At 38.9% G+C, this 11410-nt stretch overlaps 1 protein-coding gene across 4 annotated transcripts in view; it reads right to left on the reverse strand.

Moving 5' to 3' along the window:
- Positions 1-3409: 3409 nt before the first annotated feature.
- nvl (nuclear VCP like) overlaps positions 3410-11410 on the reverse strand; it is a 52339-nt gene continuing 44338 nt past the window's right edge. For all 4 annotated transcript variants that reach the window (XM_078272804.1, XM_078272805.1, XM_078272803.1 and 1 more), the window contains 5 exons: positions 10939-11045; positions 8947-9023; positions 8569-8660; positions 7446-7543; positions 3410-3595 (listed from right to left, as the gene is read on the reverse strand). In XM_078272804.1, the coding sequence (XP_078128930.1) occupies positions 3551-3595; positions 7446-7543; positions 8569-8660; positions 8947-9023; positions 10939-11045 (419 nt within the window). In that variant the 3' untranslated portion in view covers positions 3410-3550. The remainder of the gene's footprint in view (positions 3596-7445; positions 7544-8568; positions 8661-8946; positions 9024-10938; positions 11046-11410) is intronic.

Here is an 11410-nt window from a genome sequence, read left to right on the forward strand (position 1 = left end):
CTGTGTTGCATGGAGCCGACCAACTTCTGGCACCTGTGAACAGGTATTCCAGCCCAGGACGATTGAACTACATTCCACAATTCCTCTGCATTAATGGGTTTTGCCTCAGAAACAGCATTTTTGACCCCACAAGTTTTCTATGGGATTGAGGTCTGGGGATTGGGCTGGCCACTCCATAACATCAATCTTGTTCATCTGGAACCAAGACTTTGCTCACTTACTGGTGTGTTTTGGGTCATTGTCTTGTTGAAAGACCCATTTCAAAGGCATTTCCTCTTCAGCATAAGGCAACATGACCTCTTCAAGTATTTTTGATGTATTGAAACTGATCCATGATCCCTGGTATGCGATAAAAGGCCCAACACCACAGTATGAGAAACATCCCCATAACATGGGGAACCATGACATAACATTGCACCACCATGCTATACTGTCTTCACATTTTACTGTGGCTTGAATTCAGTGAATGGGGGTCGTCGGACAAACTGTCTGTGGCCCCTAAACCCAAAAAGAACAATTTTGCTCTCATCAGTCCACAGAATGTTGCCCCATTTCTCCTTTGGCCAGTCAATGTGTCCTTTCGCAAATTTCAACCTATTCAGTACATGTCTTTTTTTCAGCAATGGGACGTTGCGGGGACTTCTAGCTGATAGCTTTGCTTCACATAGCCTTCTTCTGATCGTAACAGTACTCACAGGTAACTTTAAGTCTTTGATTTTCCTGGAGCTGATCATTGGTTGAGCCTTTGCCATTTTGGCTATTCTTCGATCCATTTTTTCCCCACGTTGTTCAGGCTTTGGATGCCATTTCAAGGCATTTGAAATCATTTTGGCTGAGCAGCCTATAATTTTCTGCACTTCTTTATGTTTGGAACGACCCATTTTGCTGAGTATTTCAGTGTGAAATGCATTATAACCAGCATGCACATTTGCTTCCTTCCTTCCTTAAATATGGGCCATAATTGACACCTGTTTCTTCACAGAATCAATCACATCACTACTTGAACACAACACTATTATTTTGAACATGCCCCTTTCAATTACAGATTCACAACACTTACTAGTAAATTATTTGCCATGTAGAAATATCACTTCTACCAAAAAAATTGATTTATGAGGTTAGTGATGTTGGACTGCTATTATTTTGAACACAACTGTATTAAGAACTGGGTGTATGACATGTCCATACATTTGTCTTTTTTCATTGTATACACAAAAAAAATTAAACTATGCACACAATTCTCATAACTTGTATCTTGTCTATCAACAACAAGACTCCAGACCATAGAAATAGAAATATTCATTCTATTTCTAGGCTTCAGACTGCTACACTCTCTCTCACGCTGCACAATTTCATTGTTTTCACTCAAACAGAAATTCTAAAGCAACCAGGACTGAAATCTTAAGGATAAGGATTGCCAAAGTGGCAACCTTAAGATTTAAGCATTTCACGTAAAACTTTTTGGACAAAGGCTTGCAGTCAATACTTTGTAGAACCACCTTTTACATTACATTACAGCTGCAAGTCTTTTGGGGTATGTCTCGCTACCAGCTTTGCACATCTAGAGACTGAACTTTTTGTCCATTCTTCTTTGCAAAATAGCACAAGCTCAGTCAGATTGGATGGAAAGCGCCTGTCAACAGCAATTTTCAAGCCAGAGATTCTCAATTGGATTTAGGTCTGGACTTTGACTGGGCCATTCTAACATGAATATGCTTTGATCTAAACCATTCCATTGTAGCTCTGGCTGTATGTTTAGGGTTGTTGTCCTGCTGGAAGGTGAACCTCCGCCCCAGTCTCAAGTCTTTTGCAGACTCTTACAGGTTTTCTTCTAAGATTGCCCTGTATTTGGTTCCATCCATCTTCCCATCAACTCTGACCCTGATCCCTGTCCCTGCTGAAGAAAAGCATCCCCACAGCATGATGCTGCCACCATGTTTTACGGTGGGGATGGTGTGTTCAGGGTAATGTGCAGTGTTAGTTTTCCGCCACACATAGCGTTTAGCATTTAGGCCAAAAACTTCAATTTTGGTCTCATCTGACCAGAACACCTTCCTCCACATGTTTGCTGTGTCCCCCACATGGCTTGTGGCAAACTGCAAACAGGACTTCTTATGGCTTTCTTCTTGCCACTCTGCCATAAAGGCCCGGTTTTTAGAGTGCACAACTAATAGTTGTCCTGTGGACAGATCCTCCCACCTGAGCTGTGGATCTCTGCAGCTCCTCCAGAGTTACCATGAGCTTCTTGGCTGCTTTTCTGATCAATGCCTTTAAGTTTAAGTGGATGGCCATGTCTTGGTAGGTTTGCAGTTGTGCCATACTCTTTCCATTTTCGGATGATGGATTGAACAGTGCTCCGTGAGATGTTCAAAGCTTGGGACATTTTTTTTAAATCACCTAACCCTGCTTTAAACCTCTCCCCAACTTTATCCCTGACCTGTCTGGTATGTTCCCTGGGCTTCATGGTGCCATTTGTTCACTAATGTTCACTCTAACAGACCTCTGAGGCCTTCACAGAACAGCTGTATTTATACTGAGATTAGATTACACACAGGTGGACTCTATTTACTAATTAGGTGACTTCGGAACACAATTGGTTGCACTGGATTTTAATTAGGGGTATCCGAGTAAAGGGGGCTGAATACTTTTGCACGGCACACTTTTCCGTTTTTTATTTGTAAAAAAGTTTGATAATCAAGTATCAATTTCCTTCCACTTCACAATTATGCACCGCTTTGTGTTGGTCTATCACATAAAATCCCAATGAAATACATTTACATTTGTACAGTCATGTGAAAAAATTAGGACACCCATGCTAAAGTTGACTAAAAAGAGGAATACAAAAAAAAAATCATCTTTTGGAAATTGATCTTAATGCCTTAATTAAAAAAAATTAGGAAAAATCCAATCTTTAAGGACACCAATTTTCTTTGTGAATGAATAATGTATTGTAAATAATATATATATATATTTTAATTCCAAAGGCCAAGGGAACTTTATCAGGATGCATAGTATCCTGGATCCATAAAATAACTGGCCTTTAAAAATAAACATCTGCCTGCCTCTATGGGAATTTAACATAGGGGTGTACTTACTTATGCCCCCTGTATTTTAAGGAAGAACATTTATTTACGATACATTATTCATTCACAAAGAAAATTTGTGTCCTTAAAGGTTGGATTTTTCCTCATTTTTTTTTAAATTAAGGCATTAAGATCAATTTCCTAAAGATGATTTTTTTATTCCTCTTTTTAGTCAACTTTAGCATGGGTGTCCTAATTTGTTCATGACTGTAGTTGTAACGTGACAAAATGTGGAAAAGTTCAAGGGGTAGGAACACTTTTGCAAGCCTCTGTATCTACATGGTTGAATGCTTTGGATAAAAGATAAATGAATGTGCACACACGTCTTTTTTTTTTTTTAAACACAATTTTTATTATAAAAAGCAGGAATCAGTATTATGATTCAACCATAATAAAATGTGTATATATACACACATGACACAATTATTCCATAATAGCTAACGTCGTCTGAAGCTCCGGTCTTGTAGTTATCTGCTGAGGGACTCTCTCAGCTGCTCGTACATCCTCTGGTCCTGCACAGGGAACACACAGGCACAGTCACTGTATTTTTGTGGTTTTCTGCATAAGGCTGGGTATCAAATTCAATTCTTTTTAGGCACCGACCAAATTGCCTCAATAGTATTGAATATTAAAAAATGCCTCGTCATTCAATATTGTAATGGTAATTTACATTTTTATTGTTTTATTAATGGTAAATTACAGGTTTGTTGTTCTATTGCTTAAACATTTCATAGTTTCTACCTTTAGCACAAATGTTTCAAAGTAGATGTATTATTGCTCCTTGACTTCGGAATTCCCCAAATTGCCATTTCCTGATAGACAGGAACTGGTTCAGACCAGACTTTCCCTCCCTCCCTTTACTTTCAGCCTCGTAGAAACTAGATAAGGTTGCTGCTCTCCCAACATTCTTTGTTTATTCTCTCAGACTCTCCTGATGAACTGAACCTTCTTTGCGCAAATAATAAATACTTAAAAGACATTGTTGACTGAAGCTTTATTTCAGATCTCACCCTATGTATTAGAACTTCCACCACAACACCCAATTTCACGGTGAGCTGTCAAACTAAATAAAAAAACTAGTGCTGTCAGTGAAACGTGTTAACGGCGTTAACGCAAACCCATTTTAACGGCGTCAATTTTTTTATCGCGAGATTAACGTTCTTTTTGGCCTAGCAAACTTTGTAGTTTTTTTCACATCCTGTTGCAACAACTAGTAACGTTACAAAAACTACAACACCACACCGGATCAGCTAGACCGGAAACAAAACAACAGGCACGCCGCACACACTTGTTTGGGCTTGCGAGCCGGCCAAAGAGTAGTAGGCCAACGTTATGTTTTGAGTGGATGGCGAGTGCGAGACGCCGAAATGGATGCCAATAAGATTCTGAATGGAAAGTTTACTTTTAAAAAGTTGTCAAGGGGGACACTGGACATCAGTGATCACTGGACATCAGTGAGTAATCAAAATTATTTAGAAGTTACTGCACACTATATTGACTATGTATAAACGGTTTTAGGACTGTGTTGTTTGTATCGTTTTTTAGACTGTTTTTGTCATTTGGGACATTGTCCACCCCCTTTTTCTGTCCAGGAGAATTGTTACATTCCTTATTAGAAAAACGTAAAGGTTACAAATGTCCTGCTGTATCATTTGGTTTTTGGACCATTTTGTTTGTACTGTATAAGCAAAGTGTTAGTGTTACATCTAGGTTAGGTTAGGTAATTGTAGGAATTGTGCAATAATGACAGATTCACACATTTTTCTTTTGTTTACAGTAAATAAATAATAAACAATTACAAATCTTAAAGTCAAGTTCATAAAGTAACTTTCCTTGCATTCATTTGATTCCCAATTAAGATAGACTTGTAAGAATGGCTTTCCATTGTTAATATGTACTTAAAAACAGTTCTGAAATGCAAAATAATAGAATTTTATTCATGTGATAAAACATGCGATTAATCGTGATTAACTATAGAAATTTGGCGATTAATCGCGATTAAAAAAATTAATCGTTTGACAGCCCTATAAAAAACACAACTGTTCAATAAACAAATAATTCTGTGATACTGAGGTCTGAGAGGAGAATCGTGTGGAAATACACTGAATGGGGCTATATACGACATTCAGGGTCTGCACCAGTTTAAAGCGCGCGGCATTAGGTATTTTATACATAAGAACTTCTATAAATAATAAGTGTCAATGAAACCAGACCGCGCGTCTAATTGAGAACTGCGCTTATTTGTCAAAACGTGGAGCCACACCCGGCAAGTAAAAGGGATCGCCGTTTAATTAGGACTCTTGACTTTAATTGCAGTTTTACGGTACAGTACGTACAAGACAAGACGGCTTAAAGTAGTGGAAGATTTTACCCCGGAGAGTAGAGCTGCAAAAATGAATCAATTAGTTGTCAACTATTAAATTAATCGCCAACCATTCTGATAATCAATTAAATTGGTTTGAGTCATTTCTTGTGAACATTTTCTAGTTTCTTCACTCCTCTGACAGTAAACTGAATATCTTTGAGTTGTGGACAAAAAATTTGCGGACGACACCGTGGGCTTTGGGAAACACTGATCGACATTTTATAGAACAAACAACAAGCCCATTAACACGGCCACAGGTTTTACCGAGAGAGTAAGAGATCTGAGGAGCAGTTAACCAGAGTCCTCATAAATCCACCACAGTTTAAAATTCCAACACAAAGAAAGTGGAAGGTGATGGACATCCGGCGAAATTTCCGACGGCACTCTAGCAATCCCGAAGTGGAACGTCCGGTGGAATTTCCGACGGCACTCTAGCAATCCCGGAAGTAGAACGTCGTGGATATAGACTAGGTCTGGCCCCACAGAGGCTAGCTTAGTTTCAGACCTCTGAGTCACTGCGCACATCTCTAAATTTGTTTAGGGATTCAAATTAGGTTATTAGGTTGGTCATGTAAACACAATTCAGTTTGCCTGCTTTTCTGTGATAGTCTAAGGCCAGGGACCAACACGTAAAGACGGTTGTCACTGTACAAACATGTCCAAGATTTTTAAAAAACTGACAAATGTGTTGTAGCTCACGTTAGACCAAAATAAAAATAAAAAGATTAAAAATGAAAACCTAAACAAAACAAAAACAATTCTGTTGAGATGTCACAGGACAGACGGTCGATATTTTATTATTTTTCAGGTTTTACATGTCACATAGCAACCACTTCTGTGATTTTTCTCTCTGACTCAAATCCTGATGTCATAAACTCAAAGTTATCATCTTCCTACATGACTGGTTGAAAAAGAATCACTTGACCATCAATGTAAAGAAAACTGAATGTATGTATTTCCACTCACCCAGAAAAAAGTCTCTTTTACTGATTCTATTACCTTTGCAAACCAAGATATTGTCATCACAAAGACTTACAAATATCTTGGTGTGCTACTTGACACACACCTTACATATCGGGAACACGTTTCTAACTTAACAAGAAAGTTGAATCAGAAACTTTATGTGTATAACAAGATCAGATCATATCTTTCCTTTTCGGTTTCTGAAACCTACCTACATGCAATTGTGTTTTCTGCAATGTCCTACTATCTTCCTATTTGGTCTCTTACCACTAAGGAAATTACTGAACCAATAGCACGACTATACAATTGAGCTCTTAAGATCCACAGTAATCTTCCAAAGTGGTCCCACCATTGCATCGCACTTGCACGCTCAAACGCTCTGACTTACCAGAACTACATAAACAGCCACGCTATTGCATTTTATTTTCAGATTCAAAATGGCACCTTACCAGCACTTGCTGCACTTCTCCCAACACACAATATGAGACCAGTACATCACTAGGTCAGTCTCACAGGCATTAATTCCAGTTCCCTCATACAAAAACAACTATGGCCAGAAATCCTTTTTTTATAGATACACCAAAATTTGGAATGACATTCCCCATCACATTAGAACACTACATTCCATCACATATTTCAAAAAGGCACAAACTATTTCTTCTCAACAGTTACACGTGCACACATTAATTGTTCATGTATTGTCTATATTGTTTGCACGGTTTATATTGTTGTTTTTCGTTGTCTGTATCTGGCTAGCCCATACTAATGTCCTGTACCTATGTTTTTGTCCTCATGTGCTGTAACTGTATTGTTGTTTTAGCTGTCTGTATCTGTCTAGTCCATGCGGATGTCCTGTACAAATGTTTCTGTCCTTATGTACTGTAAGTTGTGTTTAATGTTTTATGTTTCTGCAGAACAGGAACCTGCTGGAAACCAGTTTTTAAACTGAGTCAGGCCCGTTTATATTGTAACTTAATGTTACTTTTAACTTTCCTGTATAATAAATGAAAGAAATAAAGTTCACACTTTCTTACCTTTTTGGACACAGATGGTCGAACTTTCTTGAAGGCATCATCAAAGTTCTGTTTGCTCACTCTGATGTCAGCGACAGAGCCAGAGGAGTATGTGTGACCTGTGTGGAACAATGAACACAACATCACCTGGGCATGAGACACAGTCCTGTCTGGTTTATGTTGCTTTCTGTCATGTCAAAGTTACGGTAGTTACCATTTTTTAACTTGCCCTTTCCACTCATGTTAGCATCCAATTGCTAATTACAATTTACAACTGTGAATCATGTTTTCCCTTTTCAGTGGCGCAGCAGTTCTCGTCACTCTGTTGGCCTGTTAGCATAGGGACGAAACCCTATGCTAACCCTATGAGGAAAAATAGGGAGTCTGATCTAACCAACTGGAGGTCAGAACATTAACTGTTCTGCACTCATTTAGTTCAGCTATTGCTTGTTCTTCATTGTGTGTCTTTGTTCATGTAATAACCAAACATTCCTCATTTTAAAATGCAGCTAAATCTGTGCGAATATATCAGACTTTCATAGTAGGTAACATTGTGCAGGAATTTTCTGTTTCTAATATATATTTTTTCCGAGTTGTTCTTTCCACATTCAGACTTTTTTTTAAATCCAAACTGAGTGATTGCCATTTTTCCACAGTTCACAATAAACAAAAAGAAAAAAATTAGATGCAAAAAAAAAAAAAAAAAGAATGTTCTGTTGTCTTGGTTTGGACTCAGACTTGACCCTAACGTGGACTTGGCCTTGACTGGATCTTAAAACTGCTTTAGACTTAAGTGGAGACTTATGTCTGCTTTAGACTTAAGTGGTGAAACTCTAGCTCTTAATCTAAGTTGCTAAAAACAGGACTGTACCATTTTATCAACATGATCATCAAACATCTGAAAAATAAAAACCACAAGTATGCAATAAATATGCAAATAAATCGTACATGGATTCTTTTCAGGTACATGTACACCATTTTTACTTCCACATGACAAACTCTGCCTATAACACAAGCAGAACTCAACAGTAAAGTGAAACCATGGGAATCTTTCCAGTCACTACTTTCTGTTCCATATCCTATTACAGTTCTATCTTTAAAAACTAAACACTGTACGGGTATGCAGAGGTAGGAGTAAAGTTACCAGAGGAAGAAGCTGGGGAAGGCTGGGACTTCAGGTAGATCCTCAGGGCATTAACCGATGCTTCCCTCACTAAAGCAGTGATGTCAGCACCACTGGAACACGAACACACACACACACACACACACACACACACACACACACACACACACACACACACACACACACACACACACACACACACACACACACACACACATTCATCAGATTTATAGATCAGTGGTTCTACATTTAAACAGACATTGCAACTTGAGAAAAAGAACATCGCTGCTTCAACCACTGTTAACGTTTAAGTTAATTTTCACACTAAGAGGAGGAGAAACCGTATGAAAACATTCAGTAAGTGTCCGAGGACAGCAGGGGTTTCCCGCTGGGACTTACCTGAAGCAATCACAGCGCTCGTCGAAGGCGACCTCTTCAAGGCAGACATCGTGCTCCAGCTGAGGTTTGGTTCCTCCCTACAGAAGATCAACAGCGAGTTTACATCTGAGCATTCAAAGATGTGGGTCAGAGATGTAGTTAGCCTAGCTTAGTACAAAGACTGCAAGCAGGGGGAAACTGGTAGCCCAGCCCCTTCAAAAGTGAAATAAACTATGCCTTAACATTTCCCAGTGTACAGTACAGTTTTTTTAAATTTATTTTTTAGGGCATTTTCGGCATTTATTTTTGACAGGCTGAAGACATGAAAGGGGAGAGAGAGAGGGGGAATGACATGCAGCAAAGGTCCGCAGGTCAGCGTCAAACCCGAAAATAAAATAATTTTTACTTCTTCCAACCATATGTTAAATTAAGAGTCAATGTAGATTTACATATTGCAATAATATCATAATCCTACAATGAATCATTGTGAAAACAAAACTTTCTAGATGTGTTGTTACTTTGGCCAGGTCATCATCAAAACAGCAAATTAGTACATTCATGATTTTGTCCATGTTGATATTAGCTGCTTTATTTACATTTATTAAAAACGTCACATTGTTTAGCTTTTCATATAGCTCGATGTCTAAACTCTGGGACAAGGCCGTTATGTTTAAATAACTGCCATGCTGATTCCAAACAGACAGCTTTGTCAAGGCAGTTTGGGCTTCAGATAGCTTTTACACAGTGGCCATCATTAATGACAAATCATGTTCCACTATGAACGTGCACACACATATTGTTTGTATCACGGTCGGTCAGTGAAGGCGCAGTCGCAGTGGTAGCGGTAGCTTTCGTTGCCGGTAACGTACTTGTATGACAGAGTGCACGGACCTAAGCTTTGTGGCTAGCAAGCACTTTCTTACCGCTGCTGCCGTACAGTATCTTCCTTGAACATACGCTGCAGAAGCAAGCACCCAGCTCCCTCAATTTGAGGCACCAAGTGCTAAACAGCTTCCCGTCTCCACCCTTTTCCTCTTGTCCTCTATTCATGCCCAGCGCCATTTGTTTTTAACTACTTTCTCAACTAACGCTGTATCTACATGCTCCAAGTTTGATAAACTTTGCCTCCATTTTTTTTAGCCACGTTACCACGGAGACCACACCGCACTCTCACATTTCGGCAAAGACCCGCCCTACTTTGCATCTGATTGGCTAGAACTCGTTTCATTGGTAGGTGGAAGTTCGATGATTGGTTAAATCCAGCGCATCAAAACAAATCCCATGTGGACTTTTTAATTTATTTATTTTTCTAAAATAGTCCTATGCCAGAAATTGGGCACCAGGCCCGAGTACAGCCCTGCGTTAATTAGAGCTGCGTTCCTCTCATATCATTGGCAGGTGAAATCAATTGACTCGAAAATAATAAACCACATGCAAGTTCCAAATGTTTTTTTCCTCACCGCCGCACGCCCGAGATCCGGCACGGTGCCGGAATACTTTAAGCCCTGTCTATATATGGGCGCCCACTCTACCAACTGACCTGGGCGCCCAGATAGCTCTATGTGGGCGCCCAGGTCAGTTGGATTTTAGAGTTGTTTTTCTGCTAGCTGCTTCAGAATTGACCACAGCATGACACGCCAAAGCAACAGTTTGTGGCTCAAAAGACCTGTTGTGGTCAAGTGTCTCGTTAACACAACAAACACACTTGCATTACATTTATTTCTACTGCGCTGTGATGATTACAAATGTTTTCATTAAGGTTTAATTATTTTCAGCTGGCACAGTTAAAACCTTAAAGAAAACATTTGTAATCATCACAGCGCAATGGAAATAAATGTAACTCAAACATCATGTGATATTCCACTGCTATCTATTATAGGTGACACTGAAAGGAGTAAGTCTAAAAAATATATATATATATATATTTTTAACCCTTCTAGCTACATAAGGTTACATTATTGATAATTGTACTTGTATCTGTATCTGTGTACTTTGTACTTTGTGTTTATGTACCTTAGTAATGGTGAGCAGGATGGCATGGCGGTCTGCAGGAGGTGGAAGACCCACATACAAGGTTTTATCTAGACGACCTGGCCTCAGGATTGCAGGGTCGATGATATCTGGAAAGAGACAGGACAGTGACTGCCTTTTGGTGTTTAAGATAACAAATACATGATTAAAAGGTACCAATATAGCAATGTAAAAATTGTTTATTACAAGTAAGTCCTGCATTTAAAATTCTACATCTGTAAAAGTACGTATTTTCAGTATAATTTGACTTAAGTGTCAAAAGTCAAATTTCTCCACAGAAAAATGTCTCCTGTACTAGATATGCAACATTAAGCAGCATTTGACTGTTGTAGATTGTAAAGGTGGAGCTAGTTTGAACTACTTTATATACTAGGGCTGCAACGGATCATAAAACTCACGGTTCGGATCGCGGTTTTGAGTCAATTTTCGGATCAGCACAAAAAAGGGGGGAATT

The sequence above is a fragment of the Sander vitreus genome, chromosome 17 (genome assembly GCF_031162955.1).
Source record: "Sander vitreus isolate 19-12246 chromosome 17, sanVit1, whole genome shotgun sequence".
In the NCBI taxonomy this organism is placed as follows: Eukaryota; Metazoa; Chordata; class Actinopteri; order Perciformes; family Percidae; genus Sander; species Sander vitreus.